At 45.8% G+C, this 12,861-nt stretch overlaps 1 protein-coding gene across 1 annotated transcript in view; it reads left to right on the top strand.

Annotated features, from left to right (window-relative positions):
• Nucleotides 1-12,219, top strand: part of nckap5l (NCK-associated protein 5-like) — a 41,927-nt gene extending 29,708 nt beyond the window's left edge. Inside the window, 8 exon segments of the mRNA XM_062053534.1 lie at nt 2,648-2,740; nt 2,902-4,452; nt 4,454-5,610; nt 5,700-5,817; nt 5,955-6,027; nt 10,293-10,568; nt 10,830-10,978; nt 11,208-12,219. Of these exon segments, the coding sequence (XP_061909518.1) occupies nt 2,648-2,740; nt 2,902-4,452; nt 4,454-5,610; nt 5,700-5,817; nt 5,955-6,027; nt 10,293-10,568; nt 10,830-10,978; nt 11,208-11,468 (3,678 nt within the window). The 3' untranslated portion in view covers nt 11,469-12,219.
• Nucleotides 12,220-12,861: the final 642 nt, after the last annotated feature.

Raw genomic sequence — 12,861 nt, 5'->3', positions numbered from 1 at the left:
CTAAAGAACAGCAAGCCGCACCAAAAGCACCATAGCACCAAAAAGCCAAACACATGCACCCAAAGCCCAGAAAATGCCAAGCACACCTGCAAAAGCCACGCAACATACCAAATCCCACCCTAACTTTAGACCAACATCCCCAACCGAGTAGTGTTTACCACTTAGAAAATAGACAATAATAAAACTGTGCACAATTATACATTTGGAACCAAGTAACAGGACGTTTTTGACACCTTTAACAAAGGTTTTGGATTAAATACAAAAAATTAGGGCTGCCAAAAATAACAAGTTAACTCATATGATTAATCACAAAAAAGTAACGCATTAATCATGCATATACACAGATTAATCACACAATTCATTTTGACCGTTCATGTTACTTTTCCTTAAGCACAGATGGTTTCCTAAAAAGGTGTGCGGTGTTGCACGGTCAGTGATCAGGTCGATGCATACGTCAGTGCAATGATAAGTGAGGAGACTCCGACTGTTGCAAATTTCATTTCAAATAAACCCTGACTGGACTTTAGATACAACTGTTACAAAGTTCTGAGCAAATAAATATTGTGCATTCAAGTAAAACATTTAACAAAATGTTCCTGTATGACACTCTGACAAGAGCATTGCATCTGTGTCCAAATATTGGGGTCCTTTTTAAGTTAATTGAAATTATACAAGCAAGTTATAACCTGTTGGTAAAACAATCATTTGACAGCACTACTAAAAACAGAAACTCAAGTGTTACATTGTATGTAACAATGTAACACTAATCCCGTCCGTTTTGAATACTTCTAGGATATGAAGTATTTTTCCAAAAAGTTCCAATGTTTCATAGTTATAATATGTACAATTAATCAAAATGTATCAATATCCTTAATTTATCCAGGTAAAAACTCATTGAGCTTAAAATCTCTTTTCCAAGGGTTACCTGGCCAAGAGGGAAGCAAAACAAAGTTACAAAAATATATATACAACAAAAACCACAGCAGTTACACACCACAGTTAAATATATAAATTACTTATAACATGAGAATAACACGACCGGTCAAAAAAATATAAAATGTTTCAGTAAAAACTATTTAAAAACAAGTACAATGCCTAATAAGACTGGTTTCTTGATCCTTTAAACTGGACTGAAATTCCCCCAAATTGATCAGCTCAGTTAACCTCAGAACCTTTTGTAAGTCATTCCAAGACCAGGGCGTAGCCAATCTGAAGGCTTTTCCCCCAATATTTGTGTTGGTTCGAGGAACAAACATGCTAAAGATTTGTCTTGCGACCAAAAGCTGCAGCAACTGGAGTCTCTACACATATAAGAACACAAATAGGTGGGAACTAGCTTAAGAAGTGATTTATATATAAAAACCATCCATCGAGAAAATCTGCGAAGAGACAAAGCTGGACAGTTTGCCGTTGCATACAAAGCGCAAAGGTGGACAAGGTTGCCACAACCAGTAATAAAAAGTAAGGCACAGTGATATACATGATCTAATTTTTGTCAAATAAGTGTCCATAATCTAGCAAAGGCATGAAAGTGGTCAGGATCAAGCGTTTCCTAACTTGTAGGGTAAAACAAGACATATTTCTAAAGAAAAAAACCCAATTTGATTTTATAAGGTTTGATAAAGGTTTTTAATGTGTGATCTAGAAGACAATAACAATCCCGAGTACTTATATGTTGTCACCATTTCAAGTTCAACCCTATGAGCAGTTGATATTTTTGGAATGTTCAATGGCAATGATCTGTTTTATAGAAGATCCTTTTATTCCTAATTGTCAATGAAAAATGTTTGCTGAAATTAAAATATGATATGTATATGAGGTTCATAGTAACAATATTTCTATGAAATATGTATGTCAGCCATGTATGAAATACAGTGTACTGTAAAGCACTATTGTGAAATACACCAACATATCATACAATTTCAACTCCACCTTCTTCAACTCTCATTTGATTTGCAATTCTACTTCCTGCGTGCAACCTCAATTCAAATGATTGGATTTTAATTTGGGAGACATGTTCAATTAAATTCTGAATTTTGCTAAACCTAATGTGTAATGTCAGGGTTTGTAGATCCCTTATACAATAATTTGAATATAGCATATACATATACAGGGCTACCAAAAATTATGTTTTCATCCCCATTGTAAGAAATAACAAAAAAAGCTATTTTTTTCTATACAACTTCACTTTCAAGCCTTCTTGGTGCTAACTTGTTTGGACCATTGACTTACGGTTGCTTGACCATATAAAGTGTTTTACATTGAAGGAAATCTACATGTTGTGCATGTATAATATGTTAGTGGTAAGATATTATTTCTGGTGCTGTGCCTCAGGTCGTCTCGGTGATAAGAACGTCATGTAGGCAACTTGAGGATGCTTCCTTACAACTGTTGTTTTTTTAAGCGCATTGATCAGCTGACTATATTCTCTGCCACAAACCTGCTTGAACCTCACACACATTTGTCTCACTGTGGGAAATGTTGGCTTCAAGCACCCTTGACTTCCCAAAATTTGCTGACTAATGGATCGTATCTTTTGTGCTGCAACTTTTCCAGAAGGAAGCAGGGCAACACAGTGTGTGGTTGTTGCGTATACAGTAGCTGTCAATGTATATACAATGGCTGCCTCATGAGTGTCTGGTTGCAGGTCCAGGCAGGACCCCTCCCAGACTACAATGCACAGCTGCACAATGACTCTGCCAAGCATTTGGAGGCCGCTCAGACTGAAGCACAAGCCAAGGTGATGATAGAAAACCACATGACGACGTAATCACTGACGTGTCTGACATTTGCTGCACTATTGTTTCTAAAAATAGCCCGCATCTCTAATCTTTCCTGTACGCTTGCACTTGAAGATCTTTTGTGTTGTCGATGCTGACACTATTCTCTTTTTGTCCAAAGGGAAACGGCTTCCGCGCTCAACACTCCTCTCCTGGCCACCGAGGTCCCGCCGCCTCAATGGAGGCTCTTTCTCCCTTCTTCAAGAAGAAAGCACACATTCTGGAGGTCCTGCGCAAGATGGAGGAGACGGACCCTCTCAAGTTTCACCCGACCACCACGAGCTTGTCTTTCTGCGACTACAGCCAGGTGCTAATGTCCACCGAGGCCGTCCTGGCCTCGGCGGACCCCCTGCAGGGCAAATCCCACCACTTGCACTGCCACTGCTCGCGCACTGACGCCGACACACTCCAACATGTCAATGGTGACGGGGCGGCGAAGTGCGAGGGGGGCAACACCTGCTGTCTGCACTGCAAGAGGAGCCCAGACGGACCTCCAAAGACATGCGCTCACCCCTGCCCTGCACCCGCCGCCACCCAGAACCACGATGCTCCTGCAGCTGCTACGAATGAATGTCACAGTAAAATCCGAACAATGGAATCCATCTCAGTCTCGCCGTCTAAACAAAGCACCAAGAATGACGCCCAGCAGCCACCAGAATGCGGCGCAGACACCGGCAGTGTGAGCGTGGAGGATGTAGAGCAGAAGCATAACAGTGAAGAACTCACTGACTTCTTTCCCGCCCCTCATGTTCCTGCTTTGGAGGTGGCCCCCGCCCCCGACTGTGACTCCAGTGAGGACCCTCTCTGCTCCGTCTCCGAGAAGGATTGTGTGGATCTTCCGGCTACCGATGTGAGAGCCGGCTCCTCCGTCAGCCCGAGCTCCTCCTGCCTCAGTGACGTGAAAGCCGCCGCCATCAACTCGCCATCCAAACTGCTGAAGTTCCTGAAGATCCCATCCATAAGCGAGAAGTGTCAGACCCCCAACCCCGCCGTCCGTCTGAGCCCCCAACTCACACGCAGCTCTAGGATCCCCTGTCGCACCAACAACTACGAGGTGTACCACTCTCCCGTCCCCACCCGCAGAGCCACCACCACTGAGCGGTGCAGGCAGCCGCCGCCCCCGCCCACAAGGTCTGAGTCTTACCCCGCCACGCACTCTGCGCCGACCTCTCCGCCGCAGCCTGAGGACGCCTGCTCCGTCCCGCCGTCTAAGGATGAAGCTTACGGCCGCTTCCCCGCGCCCAAAGCCACCTCTAAAATGGCCGCTCCCTCGTCCACATCCTCTTTTAAAGTATGTCAGAATATACCACATTACCAAAACATTTGTCAAGTGTCCTCCAACTCTGGAGAGGAGGAGCCTACACACGCTCCGGAGAAAGGAACCACTCTTCCAGCTCAAGCTCAAGCGAAAGCAAATGGTGGTGAAAGAAAGCTTGTGAAATCACTTCCTGAGAGCGTCCTCGCCACGTTTCCTCAGCGGAAGCAGTCATCCTCCTCTTCCTTCGAGATGACATCAGACGATGAAGATGATGAAGACAGTCTGGTGTGGGTGAACCATCACAGCCTGGCTAATGCTAATGCTAAGCTTAACCCCTCCCTAACCCGAGAGGAGGCCACAGAGCAGAGCTCTGAGCACGCTCAGACGTCACAAGCGCCGCCACCCGCCTTTGACCAGAAGAGGTGACTCATCTTCCATCCCGAAGAGGCCGGCGACAGGACCCTCGAGGTCTCAGGGTGATTCCAGTCACCACGCCTTCAAGGATAGGCTGGCAGCGCTGGGCAAGCTGCGTAGCTCCGAGGACCTACAAGCGGGTTTAGGAGGCGTCGACGCTGTGAACGAGACCGCTGAGGAAAAAAGTCAAACAGCGGCGCTCCACAAGGAGGAGCAGAGACATTCTAAGTACTCTGACTCTTCGGATGGGAAACCGAAAGGGAGCAGCGGGGGGTTGAAGTACGCCTCTCAGCTCTCTCCCTCGCCCGCCCTTTGTGTGAGCAAGACGGAAAGTTCCAAGAGTAAACTCGGTCTACCATCGCCGAACGCAGATGCTCCTCAAGTATTACGCAACAACATCAAGTGTCCCGGCTCGCTCAACCTGGCATATAATGTGAAGGGGAGCAACAGCCCCAACAAGGTACCCCCCAAGTCACCGTCCAAACCTTCCCAGGGTTCGTCCGTCCACAGAGCGGCTAAGCCTCCCGACGTCCCTCGTTACTCCTCCAAGTCAGAGGAAAGAACCAAAATGAGCGGGAGAGGTAAAAAGAACCCCATGTATGGAGACAGCCTCCCGCCGCCTCCTCCCAGACCCCCTGTGTCTGAGGGGGACAAGCCGCTGCCTCCGCCGCCGCCGGTCCCCAGCCCACAGTCGGCCATCGAGCAGAAGGTGATGAAGGGCATTGAGGAGAACATGCTGAAGCTGCAGGAGCAGGACAGAGGTCAGGGCCAGGGCGGTGAGGTCAAGCAGAAGGCGTCCAACGGCATCGCCAGCTGGTTCGGCCGCAAGAAGAGCAAGCTGCCCGCCTTGAGCCGCAAGGCCGACACCCCCAAGGCAAAGGACGAAAAGAGGGAGTGGAAGATAAACATCCCGTCGGTGAACAAGGACTCTGTGAAGTTGGCCAGCAGATGTAAGGAGGGCGTGGAAGGACTGAACATCTCCACGCTGATGGAGAAGGCAGAGGGACTGAGGAGGGCGCTGGAGGAGGAGAGGGCGTACGTGGAGAGGTCGGGGAGGGGTCATTCCTGTGAGGTGGTGATGGACCAGACTCAAGGACAGCTGGCCGTCATGTACAGAGGAGGACGATCGGACAACTTTATGCAACAGCTGCTGAACAGGTGACCATATTTTCACCTTTTTTCTTCTCCATTGAACTCTGAAATACTTTTAGCAGTGATGAGACAACGTTTATACTTCCTGGTTGTAGGGTGGACGGCAAGGAGCCCATTTTAATGCCACAGCGCCGGCTCTCGTTCGACTGTAAGACGTCCAGACCGGTCTTCAGTCAGCACAGCGACATCATTGGCGTTGTAGACGTAGAAAAGGTTAGTTCTTGTCTTCATACAAGATGACGACATTGCAAACTTCTACACATTCTTCTCATATCAAGAATGAAGTGGGCGCCGGAAAGTGTTTTTCCTGAAGTGCGACACTTGTAACTCGTGTGATTTTTCACAAACAGGCATCAGACCGACTCGGTAAAATCACATCAGACGAGAATCTCACAGACTCAGTTCACTCCCAACACTTTGCTGGTAAGAGGAAGTCTAACATAAAGGAACCTTGGACTGATGCTAGCAGTTCTACCTACCTACCACTAACCTTCCTGCTCACCCACTCACTTACTCACTCACCCATTAACTCACTCAGTAACACACCCACTCACTCAACCCACTCTCTCATTCACCCAATCAATCACGCACTAACCCACCCACTCTCACTCCCTAACTCACTCAAATACTAACTTACTCACTCACTCACACATTCACTCACTCACTAGCCCATCTACTCACACAGTCACTTACTCACTCACCCACTCACTCACTTACCCCCCCCCCCCCCAATCACTCACTCACCAGCTTAACCTCTCACCCACTCACTTATTCATTCACCCACCTATCCAGTCACCCATTTTAAGGTCTGTGGACTAGAGAAACAGAACGAGTCAAATGTTGCACTCACTCACTCACTGAGTTACTCACCCACTGACTCACTTACCCCCCTCAATCACTCACCAGCTTAACCTCTCACCCACTCACTTATTCACTCACCCACTTACCCAGTCACTCATTTTAAGGTCTGTGGACAAGAGAAACAGAATGAGTCAAATGTTGCACTCACTCACTCACTGAGTTACTCACCCACTGACTCACTTACCCCCCTCAATCACTCACTCACTCACCCACCAGCTTAACCTCTCACCCACTCACTTGTTCACTCACCCAGTCACCCATTTTAAGGTCTGTGGACAAGAGAAACAGAATGAGTCAAATGTTGCACTCACTCACTCACTCACTGAGTTACTCACCCGCTCACTCACTCACTCACTCACCAGCTTAGCCTCTCACCCACTCACCTATTCACTCACCCACCTACCCAGTCACTCATTTTAAGGTCTGTGGATGAGAGAAACAGAACAAGTCAAATGTTGCACTCACTCATTCACTGAGTTACTCACCCACTCACTCACTTAACCCACTCAATCACTCACCAGCTTAGCCTCTCACCCACTCACTTATTCACTCAACCACCTACCCAGTCACTAATTTTAAGGTCTGTGGACGAGAGAAACAGAACAAGTCAAATGTTGCACTGACTCACTCACTGAGTTACTCACACACTCACTCACTCACTCACTCACCAGCTTAGCCTCTCACCCATTTACTTATTCACTCACCCACCTACCCACTCACTCATTTTAAGGTCTGTGGACAAGAGAAACAGAACAAGTCAAATGTTGCACTCACTCATTCACTGAGTTACTCACCCACTCACTCACTTAACCCACTAAATCACTCACTCACTCACCAGCTTAGCCTCTCACCCACTCACTTATTCACTTACCCACCTACCCAGTCACTCATTTTAAGGTCTGTGGACGAGAAAAACAGAACAAGTCAAATGTTGCACTCACTCATTCACTGAGTTACTCACCCACTCACTCACTTAACCCACTCACTCACTCACTCACTCACCAGCTTAGCCTCTCACCCACTCACTTATTCACTCAACCACCTACCCAGTCACTAATTTTAAGGTCTGTGGACGAGAGAAACAGAACAAGTCAAATGTTGCACTGACTCACTCACTGAGTTACTCACACACACACTCACTCACTCACTCACTCACTCACTCACTCACTCACTCACCAGCTTAGCCTCTCACCCATTTACTTATTCACTCACCCACCTACCCACTCACTCATTTTAAGGTCTGTGGACAAGAGAAACAGAACAAGTCAAATGTTGCACTCACTCATTCACTGAGTTACTCACCCACTCACTCACTTAACCCACTAAATCACTCACTCACTCACCAGCTTAGCCTCTCACCCACTCACTTATTCACTTACCCACCTACCCAGTCACTCATTTTAAGGTCTGTGGACGAGAAAAACAGAACAAGTCAAATGTTGCACTCACTCATTCACTGAGTTACTCACCCACTCACTCACTTAACCCACTCACTCACTCACTCACCAGCTTAGCCCCTCACCCACTCACTTATTCACTCAACCACCTACCCAGTCACTAATTTTAAGGTCTGCGGACGAGAGAAACAGAACAAGTCAAATGTTGCACTCACTCATTCACTGAGTTACTCACACACTCACTCACTTTAAATTTGATCAACTAGAGAAACAGAGCAAGTCAAATTGTTTCACTCACCAACTCACTCACACACTGAGTTACTCACCCACCTACACAGTCAAACACCCACTCACTCACTCACTTATTCACTCAGCAACCAACATAGTCACTCATTTTAAGGTATGTGGACTAGAGAAACGGAACGAGTCAAATGTTGCACTCACTCACTCACTCCAAAGTATGTGGACTAGAGAAACAGAACGAGTCAAATGTTGCACTCACTTACTCATTCACTCACTCCAAAGTATGTGGACTAGAGAAACAGAACAAGTCAAATATTTTTTCACTCACTAACTCGCTCACTCACCGAGTTACTCACCCACCTTTCCCAGTCACTCACTCACTTAACCCACTCACTCTCTGTCACTCAATCACTCTCTCGCCCACTTACCCTCCCACTCACTCACTCACTCACTTTAAAGTCTGTGGACTAGAGAAATAGTACAAGTCAAATATTGTTGCACTCACTCAATTAATCACTCACCCAGTCACTGACTCACTAGTTTAGCCTCTCAGTCACCCACCCACTAACCTACTTACTCTCCCACTCAATTAATTAATCACTCACTCACCAGCTTAGCCTCTCACCCACTCACTCACTTATTCACTCAACAAGTTAGTCACCCACTTACTCATTCACTCACTCTAAAGTCTGTGCACTAGAGAAACCAAGCAAGTCAAATGTTGTTGCTGCATTAGTAGATAATTTAGAGTAATATATCTCAGTTTTAAGGCCTACTGAAATGAATTTTTTTTATTTAAACGGGGATAGCAGATCCATTCTGTCATACTTGATCATTTCGCGATATTGCCATATTTTTGCTGAAAGGATTTGGTAGAGAACATAGACGATAAAGTTTGCAACTTTTTGTCGCTGATAAACAGCCTTGCCTGTACCGTAAGTAGCGTGACGTCGCAGGTTGAAGGGCTCCTCACATTTCCCCATTGTTTACACCAGCAGCGAGAGCGATTCGGACCGAGAAAGCGACGATTACCCCATTAATTTGAGCGAGGATGAAAGATTCTTGGATGAGGAACGTGAGAGTGAAGGACTAGAGTGCAGTGCAGGACGTATCTTTTTTCGCTCTGACCGTAACTTAGATAAAAGGGCTCATTGGATTCCACACTTTCTCTCCTTTTTCTATTGTGGATCACAGATTTGTATTTTAAACCACCTCGGATACTATAACCTCTTGAAAATGAGAGTCGAGAACGCGAAATGGACATTCACAGTGACTTTTATCTCCACGACAATACATCGGTGAAGCACTTTAGCTACGGAGCTAATGTGATAGCATCGTGCTTAAATGCAGATAGAAACAAAAGAAATAAGCCCCTGACTGGAAGCATAGACAGAAGATCAACAATACTACTATCAGGAGACACCGAACCAAACACTGGACCTGTAACCACACGGTTAATGCTGTGCCGCCTGTCGAAGCCTAGCAATGCTGTTGCTAACGACGCCATTGATGCTAACTTAGCAAACGGACATCACAGAGCTATGCTAAAAACATTAGCTATCCACCTACGCCAGCCAGCCCTCATCTGCTCATCAACACCCGTGCTCACCTGCGTTCCAGTGATCGACGGCGCGACGAAGGACTTCACCCGATCATCGATGCGGTCGGCGGCTAGCGCCGGATAGCGCGTCTGCTATCCTCAAGGTCCTCCTGGTTGTGTTGCTGCAGCCAGCCGCTAATACACCGATCCCACCTACAGCTTTCTTCTTTGCAGTCTCCATTGTTCATTAAACAAACTGCAAAAGATTCACCAACACAGATGTCCAGAATACTGTGGAATTTTGCGATGAAAACAGAGCGGTTTGTATTGGCTTCAATGTGTCCGAATACTTCCGTTTCAACCATCGACGTCACGTGCAAACATCATCATACATAGACGTTTTCAACCGGAAGTTTCGCGGGAAATTTAAAATTGCACTTTATAAGTTAACCCGGCCGTATTGGCATGTGTTGCAATGTTAAGATTTCATCATTGATATATAAACTATCAGACTGCGTGGTCGGTAGTAGTGGGTTTCAGTAGGCCTTTAAAATGATTGGTTATTTGAATCCATCATAGGTTTTGTATGTTTGTGGTGAATAACAGTTACTTGTTGATCATTTGTCACTTCCATCGTGTCCCAGCAGGATCCGGTGCTTCCACTTACACTCTGGACAGCGGCATTGGCACCTTCCCTCTACCTGACTGCAGCAGCGGCGCGGCAGGCCGAGGCCCGGCCAGGACAAGGGCCGAGCACCACCATCCTTCTGGTTCCCCGGGGAAGGGCGGACGAAGGGCCCGCACTTTGGACAGGGAGCCTACGCCTCAGGAGGAGAGCTGCACACCGCACAAGCAGCTGATTCCCAGCATGCAGCACGGCTCCAAGATGGAGGGAAGAGGCTCGGCCGGCTTCATCCGCGAAGGTGAAGAAACACGACCAGCTCAAATCTGCAAAAGCCACATTTCATTAAGATTTATTGTCCTATTTATTATTATTCACATTGGATAAACACATGAATCACTTACAGGAAGTGGGACCACAAGTGTATGATAATATAATAACATGACTGGATTAGTTTAAAGATGCATGACGTGGACTTTTATTTTCTCAACTGTTTCTCACAACCATAGTGCTAAATATGTAAGCGTGTGAATTCTGTATTGTTTATTGTCTTTTCCTGCAGACAAAGACGCTCATGGAGCCAACATGTTTTCTCCTCGCTCCAAGACTTGGACTTTCCCCAATCTGAAGGCTCCAGCAGGACCAGCGGAGGTGTACTTGGCTGTGGAGGAAGAAGAGGAGGTGGTGTCCTTCGGCACGCCCTTCAGAGCAGTACGCTTGCTTTGATTCGCACTAATCTGTCACTTGTGTGCTAAAAATACCTCCTGTGGATACATTTTTAAACCGGCATCTTACATAACGTTGGAACACAGAAGCACTTTCTCCCTGTGAAATAATTCATCAGCAGGATTTTAATAATTCACACATTTCTCAAACCCTCTTGATGTCTGTTACATAAGAGCACATGACCTAAAATTCCTCTTGGTCCGCCTCCTATCAGAGCTTGAAGGCCAGCGCTCCGTCCTCCAGCCGTGTGGTGGACCCAGGCAGCTTGCCCGTCCCGGTCCAGTCTGGAATGTCTCGTAGGGGGAAGACTCGCACGCCCAGCGTTCCCGAGATGAACCGAGAATCCGGGCTGGAGCTGCTCAGGGAGCGGCCTGAGGAGGCGCTGTCCCCGAGCCGCCCGCAAGTTCTGGAGACGCCCGAGTCCCTCAGCGACTCTTTGTACGACAGTCTGTCATCGTGTGGCAGCCAAGGATGATGCAAACAGACTGGAGAAGTCCACTCTCATCCTGATCCAGCAACATGCAGTCATCTGGCAGGAAAGGAACCTTACAAGGAGGTGATGACTCCGCCTTGATAGCTGCTTTGCAGCAAAAAGGATCAATGTGACTTCTCAGGATTTCCCGACAAAGTGAAACCAAAACCACCAAATTGATGTTCGTTGACTTCTGTGCAAGGTGGACTCGTGTACAGGACTCCAAACGCATGGCCAAGCTAACAATAGCACAAATGTCATCCTGCTAGATAGTGAGCAACATGTCTGTTCTCTCCCATCCTGGTTCCTTTATGTTCACATCCCTTTCTTTTATTTAATGTGGCAGTTCAAAAAAGTAAACAAAAGACAATGTTAATTTTTTAAATTGCTAAAAACGGTCACATTTTTTGTGTACAAATTATCTTATCAATCATGTTGATATTGTTTTGCGACCATGGAAGGTTGTCAGAAAAATGTCTGTATAAAACCTAATGCATTTAAAAAGGTAATATATACCAGCAATAATAACATAGAAAGAGAAATGGCTACACTATTCAATGAATATGTATTTGTATTATTTATTTCAAATGTATATCATTCTCATCTTTTTGTCCTTTCTTTGAAAATGGACATGTCCTCGCTTAGATGATGTTCATTTCAACATGTGTTGCTGTTCGTCGCCTAGATGGTAGATCCTCTGTACGTACTGCCGTTTTTCAACTTTATAATTAAAAAGGTTTTCATTTGATCTGCACCAGTTGTATTAGCTTCACTACTTTTTGTCCTTATGCTCTTACATGCTGCTGCCATCTGACCACAGCAACCTTTAGTTTAGCATAAAAACGTTTAACAATCTGCTGCAAAAATGAGTCTAAAAAATGTTTTGACCTGAACTCACAAGCCACCAGTTGAATAGAGGACTTAAAATGGAACCTTGAGAAAAACCTAGTATAACCAAAGAAGTTGAACACGTGACTACATACAGCATCTGTAATGCAATTTAGAAAAGTTTCTAAACCCCATTACAAAGAACATTGTAACTGTCAAAAGGGAAAGTACTAAACAGGGTGCCTCAAGGAACACCTCAGTTATGTAGATCACAAGTTTTGACCCCAATGTTCTGTTTGCCAGCAAGGTTAAAATGTCAATGCAAGTATCTGCCAATGTGTTTACAGTGGTCCAAGTTTCTGGCACAACAGGAGCACTCTACGGTTTTTAGGAATTTGCTACAGAAAAGTTTGAGCTCGGCTCAGGTGCTATTATGGTGTCAATTCCGGGCTGCCAGTTGAATGGCTCTGCTCTACAGGGTAGTTTGATTGGAATTGCTTTTTCTCTCCAAATGATTTGATTTGTATTAAAATAATTGCTGTCAACATAACTTAAGACTTGAAGTAAG

This window comes from Entelurus aequoreus, linkage group LG07 (assembly GCF_033978785.1).
Source record: "Entelurus aequoreus isolate RoL-2023_Sb linkage group LG07, RoL_Eaeq_v1.1, whole genome shotgun sequence".
In the NCBI taxonomy this organism is placed as follows: domain Eukaryota; kingdom Metazoa; phylum Chordata; class Actinopteri; order Syngnathiformes; family Syngnathidae; genus Entelurus; species Entelurus aequoreus.
This window is presented reverse-complemented; position numbering and strand designations above follow the sequence as displayed.